This window comes from Populus nigra, chromosome 12 (assembly GCF_951802175.1).
Source record: "Populus nigra chromosome 12, ddPopNigr1.1, whole genome shotgun sequence".
Classification (NCBI taxonomy): Eukaryota; Viridiplantae; Streptophyta; class Magnoliopsida; order Malpighiales; family Salicaceae; genus Populus; species Populus nigra.
In genome coordinates this window covers 9,912,733-9,920,380 of record NC_084863.1, presented here as the reverse complement: position 1 = coordinate 9,920,380, position 7,648 = coordinate 9,912,733, and the positions used below count along the sequence as shown (strand labels likewise).

Sequence of the window (7,648 nt, the reverse complement as noted above, 5' to 3'; positions counted from 1 at the left end):
ATTTACATAAACAAAATCAACATTTATATATATATAACTTACAGATCTTGTCATATGTTTACCATGTGTGAAGTGAGAAACTCTTTCTGTGTTGTCCACTCAATTTCTTCAGATAGCTTCCCCAAACGCTGCTGTTACCAACCTTCATCCCTTATTTCCCGTTCAATTTCTCCAGAGATTACTATTTGCTATGACCCTTGGAACACCTCCTGAGTCCTGCCACAAGCTTACTATAATATTTTTAATCTTCAACCTTTCTGCCCTCGACTTGTCGGTTTTTTTTTTTTTTTTGTCCTTTGTACTACAACCGTTCAAGTCTTTTGTAACTACTTTACAAAATGTCAACTCATCCAGAATAGCCAATAAAAAATAAAATAAAAAATTCATTTCAAAGCTGTACTTTCAATAAAGACTTTGCATGTAAGCGCCCATCAATGTTTTATTCCCCTTCATGGCAGTATCTCTATGGACCTCTTCTCTTGTCATCATCAGTCTCTAGTTTTTCACTAATCTGCCTTCTTCCTCCTTGGTGAGAGACCCTTTACGCTCCTCGGTTTTGACAACAAGAAATCAAGGTACTCCCGTTATTCATAATCAAAAGATTCTCCTTGTAATTTTCAATTTCTGATTTCTCTATCTGTATATAACCTCTCTTTTGAGCTCCATTTCGTTTGTTTGATGCCATGTTTTCCAGTTCATAGTAACAGTGATTCGGTAGGTAAGATTAGTTCTAAATGTTTGTTTGATTTTAGCATTTCAGTTTATTTTTTGACTTCGATAGATGCCGGGTTCTTCTTTTATGTCCTGGTTTTTCATTAACAACTGATCAAATGCTTTAAAGCTAAGGCCAGTTTTGGTTTGTTTAGTCATGTAGGAGCGGGATTAACTAAATTGATGATTTCTTTTTCTTTCTTTCCAGTAGTCATGGACGAGTGGTTTGTTTACTCATTTGATATCTATAAGCCATCAAGCTCTCCACTTCTACTGTTTTAATGAAATCACGTTTTCTGTTCATAATAATCATCGCTGCTTATCTGCTAAAACATTCTAAATAAACACACACACACCAAAAAAAAAAGAGTGAAAAATGTTTATTTGTATTGGATGGTGTCCAGACATGCCTGCTTTTGAATGTGCCGTCAATTATTTGATGCGCCTTCTCCTGGCCTCAGGCTATATAGAAGGAAGAGAAGGAGGAGTTGATTAGAAGGCTTCTAATTGGACCTCGAATTTTAGTTGATTATCATTAATGGTTGGATTACACTATAAGGATAATTTTCTCCCACATTTAATCCTTTCCATCCGGGGTTTGAATAGGATATTGTTCTTACATCTATGTCTCATAAGAACTATAAGTAACCTTTTCAACTTATTTAGCTGGAACCTACTGCTGAAACTTTGATTCATTAGTATTACAAATTGTCCTGAAGAGAACGTATTTGAAAGAAAGATTTGTCATAAAGCAGCCCAGACAGCTATCATTGTGTAGGTATAGGAATCTTTGTCATGTGTGTATACTCGCTTTCATGTTGGTCTAATTTTTGCTCTTTTCATGGTCTGGAACAAGAAATGGAAGGATCATCTCGTAAAAAACGCAGCCGTGTGGAGATGCTTTCACCAAATTACAAGCTTGGTAAAACTCTTGGATATGGCTCCTTTGGAGAGGTGAAGCTTGCTGAGCATAAATTGACAGGTCTTCATGTTGCCATCAAAATACTTAATCGCCATGAGATGAAAAAACAGGGGATGGAAGAAAAAGGTATAGACCGTGCACAGCCTTTTACTATCAAAATGAATCTATGTGATTGGATAATTCTATTTGAATGAAAGTCATTCATCTGAACTTGAAATATGAAAGTTTTATGCCATGCTGTTAGACATTTATTATATTCCTTGGAGGACTCAAGGAAGATTTAGTTCTAGATTTTCTTTTCAGTTCAGAGTTTATTCAGATTTACCTCAGTTGTCTTATGTTTTCTCTTTTTCTTTTGCAGCGAGGAGAGAAATCAAAATCTTGAAAATGCTAATGCATCCTCATATTGTACGACTGTATGAGGTTATTGAAACATCATCTAATATATTTGTTGTAATGGAGTATGCCAACTGTGGGGAACTCTTTGAATATATTTTGGAGAAGGGTAGGTTAGAAGAAGATGAGGCACGCAGTTTTTTCCAGCAGGCAGGATTGACTAATATTATGCATTAGACTTCTTCCACATTTTCTCTTCATTTCCCAATTCGATTCAGTGAGCCAAACTTCTCTCTGCTTGCAGACAATTTCTGGTCTCGAATTTTGCCACAGGAATATGGTTGTTCATAGAGACCTTAAGCCCGAGAATTTGCTGTTAGATTCTAAGCACAATGTGAAGATTGCTGATTTTGGTTTGAGCAATATAATGCAAGACGGTCATTTTCTAAAGACAAATTGTGGAAGTTACAACTATGCTGCCCCAGAGGTATGGATCAGGTGGAGGCTTCCGTACCTCGTTTGGTCTAAGCTACATTTGCCTCATGTAGTGATTTTTATTCATAGGTAATGTTATCTGTTCTTTTAATAGGTCCTAGCTAGGAAATTGTATGTTGGGCCTGAAGTGGATATATGGAGCTGTGGTGTTATATTGTATGCTCTTCTTTGTGGTTCACTACCATTTGATGATGAAAGCATTCCCAATCTCCTCAGGAAAATAAAGGTACTTTACATTTTCTTTTCTATCTGTGGATTGTGTAAATCAGCTTAAAGTCTTCAGCAAGTAGTTCAACTCAGTTATATAATTTTTGGGCTGGCCATTTTATTTTCAAGTTTAGCTTCAAGAATCAGTTATGTATGCATCATTAGAAACTTTGCTTTCTGCTGACTGCTTAGGGTCTACTGTTATATTCTGTTGTGAGAAACCTTTTGTCGTGATTGAAGACTACGTTTAACTTCCCTTCACATCTTTGCTGACTCAAGTCATTTTGGGTTTCTCTGTTTTTGTTGCCTTGAAATAACCATCTTTTTTGACTACCTGTTCCTGTCTCATATGATTGTTATAGTTGATTCTTCTGTATTCTGCGATTCCATTTTCCACCACATTCACAGTATAAAACATTACCTCTTTATTTCCCAACAATCTTCTGTACTACAAAACTATTGTTGTTTTATCCTTAAATTTATTATTTCCTTTGATTTTACACTTCCTTCACGATCAAGGAGTAATTTGCAGACCATGAATTTAATTATCAGTCTATTATATATGCTTTCTGAGTTATTGTCCATTTATTTTCTTTGTTAATAAGCGTTTAGTTACTGATATTCCACCTTCAACTATTGTATGTCATTATTATATGAAGATTAATTCTATAGCATCCTCAGCATACATTGTGTTCTCTTCAGGGTGGCATATATTCTATTCCCCGATATTTGTCACCTGGTGCAACAGATATGATCTCAAAGATGCTTGTGGTTGATCCAATGAGAAGAATGAACATGCCTGAAATTCGTCAGCACCCGTGGTTCCAAGCTCACCTTCCACGTTATTTGGCTGTTCCCCTGCCAGATACTATGCAATATGCTAAGAAGGTTTTCCTACCTAAGATTTGAGTTATGAATTAATAGTGACTGTATGGTTTTGTTTCTTCTAAATCCTTGTACGTAGCTTTTATTTAGCATCAACCGGAGGATTCAATAATGGTGAGGAAGAGTGGTCAAATCTAATGTATTGTGTAAGACCTGAAATGTCTTGGATTGAGTGATAAAGAATGATATAGTTACGAGAAGTATATGTCATTAATGGAAGGTAGCATGAGGCTTAGCTGACTCGAGGATTTTAGTATGTTAAAATGGTAAATAGCATGGATTTTATTGTCTGTACTGGTTTGTTTTGACATGATGCTACATTAGTTACAAGTATGGTATAACAGGTAGATCCTTGCTGTTCTCTGGAGAGGCTATACTGATATTCTGGATGCAAATGGATCCTTTTAGTCTCTAGTTGAAGCTCTTAGGACTAGCAGTACTGTGCCTAATACCTTACACAATGTTTGGAGAAAAAGGTTTTGAAGAAAAGGGAGAGAAATGAACCCTATAAGCATGTTTAATAGTCTTTTCTTCAAGGAGGGACAATTCAATCCCCTCCCTTCCAAATCATCGATCCAATTTATTCAAACTATTAACTGTCATTCCTGCAGATTGATGTAGAGATTTTTCAGGAAGTGGTCAAGCTGGGATTTGATGGGAAACAACTAACCGAAGCCCTTATATGCAGAACGCAAAATGAGGTTTGGAAAATTGAAAACTTTTCGTTGGGTGTTTTAAAAACTCTTTGCATACAATAATCGAAGTTTGCTTATTAGTATTACTTTACAATTTTTTCAGGCAACCGTTACATACCATTTGTTATTGGACCATCAATTACGTGATTCTAATGGTTATCTTGGAGCTGAGATCCAAGAGACTACGGTGTGTTTATCTTTCCCATGTTTACTTTACAGGGGAAAAAATGTTGTCGACATTTTAATTTATGTTGGTAAGAAGTTATTTCAAGTGGATAGTAGTTTCTGAAAGGGCTTTGCTCTGAAATTCTAAGTTGTGGCATGTCTTGAGGATCTGTCCCTGGGCATGCATTAACTAAAACTGAGGAATATGATTTATCTATAATGTAAGAGGATTAATCTCCCTCTGCCCTGCACTAGGTGGGATATATATTTTTACCACTTCTATTTTTAGCATTTTCATTGAATGATGATTAATGTTATATATATTCTGTTAGTATACTTTCCATTTGATTTGCATTTCTCTCAAGTCTCAACCTTTTTTTCTTCTTTGCTAGGAAAGTAGTCTCAGTTCTATGCATCCAGATGAGCCTTCTTCATCAACAGGGCGCTTACTTCCAGGACATATTAATAATCAAGGATTGGCTTTACAGCTTCCGGGCAATAGGAAATGGGCTCTTGGACTTCAGGTTAGTTCCTGTGCTTTTAGAGTGTACAAATTCAAGTGCCGATTTCGAGCTTGTGTGTGGCATGAACTGCCTGGGGCTGGCTTAGGTTGTTTGGTTCTCAGCGGAACTTTGAGTAGAGATCCTAGGTTGTCATCTTAGATCCCATATGGCTACATGAGAAATTGAATATATAATGAAACAATGGCTATATTCATTTTACAGTTATACCTGATTATATTCATTGCCTTCACTTTGTCAGTCTCGAGCTCATCCTCATGAAATAATGATAGTAGTTCTCAGAGCTCTGCAAGAACTGACTGTGTGCTGGAAGAAAATTGGTGATTACAATATGAAGTGCAGGTGGATTCCTGGCACTCTTGAACCTCACAAAGGCAAAGCCATGGCAGTGAACGACCACCCTGTTCATAATTCTGATTTACTTGCGCAGCCCTCCATTGTTGAGAAAGATGCAATCATGAACCCACCAAATGTGGTGAAGTTTGAAGTGCAGGTAAATGCACTGATCCTGTTTGTTTTTGCTTTTAAAAGTATATGAACGAGGAGAGATTCATATGGGAAAAGGGTCGAAAAGCTGATAAAAGGTAAACCTAGTGTAAAATCAAGGCATAGTCTGATATGGCTGATGCATTCACTGTTTTGACAGCTTTACAAATCTCACGAGGAAAAATACTTACTTGATCTACAAAGAGTCGAGGGTCCTCAGTTACTCTTCTTGGATCTTTGTGCAGCTTTCCTTGTACAGCTCAGAGTCCTTTAACCATGCTCCTTGTCCCTTGGCCGTCTTTCATTGTTTTAGCAAGCTCATGTTGCAGGCAATTATGCATTTCAACTTGTTCCTGTCTTAAAGAATAAAAACCTTTTTTTTTTTTTTTTTTTGGCAGGCATGCATTTCAAGCTCATGTTTCAAATCATGCATTTCATTTTTTTTTGTTCTTGTATGCAAAACGTACTTGAAGCTTTAAATTGAATGCCCACTGCAATTTAAGTTGTAAATGAGATACCTGCGGCTATTAATTGGTGGTCAAATTATTATTTTTTTTAAGAAAACAAAATTATAAAGGATTTTTTAGCTTTTTTTTTTACTAAAAAAATCCTAATCATAAATTGAAAATTTTATACATGTATTTAATTAAATAAATTAAAAATTATATGTGCTAATAAAAAAATATTAATACATTTATTCAACTTGTTTTTGTTGCGGGTTACATAATTGTTTTTTCTAACATGAAAAAATAAATATATAGATGTTGTTAATGTATTTTTTGACATCGACTAAAAAATATAATTATAAATAGAAAAATTGATGCTTATATATAATAAAATAAAACAAGGATCATATGTAAATAAAAACTTGTAAGATCTCAAATTAATTTTAAAAATAATAGAAAAATATAATAATATTACGAGTGCACAAAATAAATCTTAAATATATGAATCGATAAATTAAGAAATAGTTGTTAATGGCAATGAAATTCCATCATTTCTATAAAAGTAAAAGATAAGAATGCTATTTAACTTTATTATATCTTAAAGATCACTCTTTCATACCAAGAATAAATAATTTTTACTTTTAAAAATAATTTTTTTATTTATATAAAGCATAAAAAAGTATAGATGAATTAGAATAATTTATTCAAAACATCAATTACATACAAAATAATTAATAAATAATTGTTATTTAAAAAAGAAACTAAATATATAATCTAAGAAATCAGAGAGAAGAGATATTCCCTAAGTATAGAGTGACAAATATTTCAAGTATCAAGAATTAGAAATAATAATTTTTTTCTAAAACAAAGTTTCAGGAAAAAAAAGAGAATTTTTTTTTAAAAATATAATATAAAAAGAATAAAGGTAAAAATAAAAAGAATAATAAATAAGCTAAGTGTAAAGTAATAAATATTTCTTGTGTAAAGAAAAAAAAAGAAAAAAATCCAAACAATTTTTTTCAAAAAAAATAAAAAATAAAAAAATTACCTATGTTATATTACCTGCTACAGTAAAAAATAAAAATTACATATTGCCCCACCACTGTAGTGAAAATTGAAAAATATTTCAAATTTCCCACCGCTATTGTACCCTTAACTATATAAAAAAAAGAGTAAAATTATAATTTGTCACTGCTACAATACCATAACAGTAAAAATTGAAAAAATTACAAAATTATCATTCCTACAATGTTTTACCGATTTCATTTTAGTATATTATATAGTAATTGCAACTACACAATTGTTTAGTTGCTTACTTGATAATTATCTCATGCTATACATGGGTCCCACTAAAATATTTTTTAACATAAAAAATATTTAGACATTTCTAACCTTTTTTCATGTGGCAACAAAATTTTTAATTATTAATTTAAAACCTGATTAAGTTTGTCAACTTTAAAATTTTTTTAATTTGAATCCATGTCTAGCTATGATTTTAAATTAATTTATTGATGTAATGTGATTCAATTAATTTAGCAGGTCTAAAAATAATTTATATGAGCGATAAAAATATAATTTGACTTAAAAAAAACTAAAATTATGATATATTTGATTGACCTAGTGTATTAATAATTTTATTTTTTAAAATTATTATTTTTTTATCTAATTACAAGACACTAGAAATAGACAATAGTAGTAAAGCAGTGGAATAATCTGTTTTAAAAATGATTATAATAGATTGTAAAAAACAAATGCCTTCTAAAATTACAATAAATCTCT

The 7,648-nt window shown here is 32.6% G+C and overlaps 1 protein-coding gene across 3 annotated transcripts; it reads left to right on the top strand.

Annotated features, from left to right (window-relative positions):
- The first annotated feature begins 418 nt into the window (after nt 1-418).
- Nucleotides 419-5,938, top strand: LOC133669623 (SNF1-related protein kinase catalytic subunit alpha KIN10-like). 3 transcript variants are annotated; one of them, XM_062089831.1, is made up of 11 exons: nt 419-575; nt 1,568-1,759; nt 1,995-2,056; nt 2,274-2,456; nt 2,559-2,690; nt 3,374-3,559; nt 4,168-4,257; nt 4,355-4,438; nt 4,809-4,940; nt 5,179-5,430; nt 5,584-5,938. In XM_062089831.1, exons 2-11 carry the CDS (start codon nt 1,570-1,572, stop codon nt 5,695-5,697), a joined length of 1,425 nt encoding a protein of 474 aa, XP_061945815.1. In that variant the 5' UTR covers nt 419-575; nt 1,568-1,569; the 3' UTR covers nt 5,698-5,938. The 3 variants fall into 3 exon arrangements, with proteins under 3 accessions (XP_061945815.1, XP_061945814.1, XP_061945816.1); XM_062089830.1 differs by having other exon boundaries at nt 1,995-2,179; XM_062089832.1 differs by lacking the exons at nt 5,179-5,430; nt 5,584-5,938 and having other exon boundaries at nt 1,995-2,179; nt 4,355-4,505; nt 4,809-4,931.
- The last annotated feature ends 1,710 nt before the right edge of the window (nt 5,939-7,648 follow it).

Bases quoted from the DNA above. Each gene is read 5' to 3' on its own strand.
- LOC133669623 (XM_062089830.1), top strand. From the start codon at position 1,570: ATGGAAGGATCATCTCGTAAAAAACGCAGCCGTGTGGAGATGCTTTCA. The intron at 2,180-2,273 runs GCAGGATTGACT...CTCTGCTTGCAG, and splicing joins CACGCAGTTTTTTCCAGCAG to ACAATTTCTGGTCTCGAATT. The intron at 4,941-5,178 runs GTTAGTTCCTGT...TCACTTTGTCAG, and splicing joins AATGGGCTCTTGGACTTCAG to TCTCGAGCTCATCCTCATGA.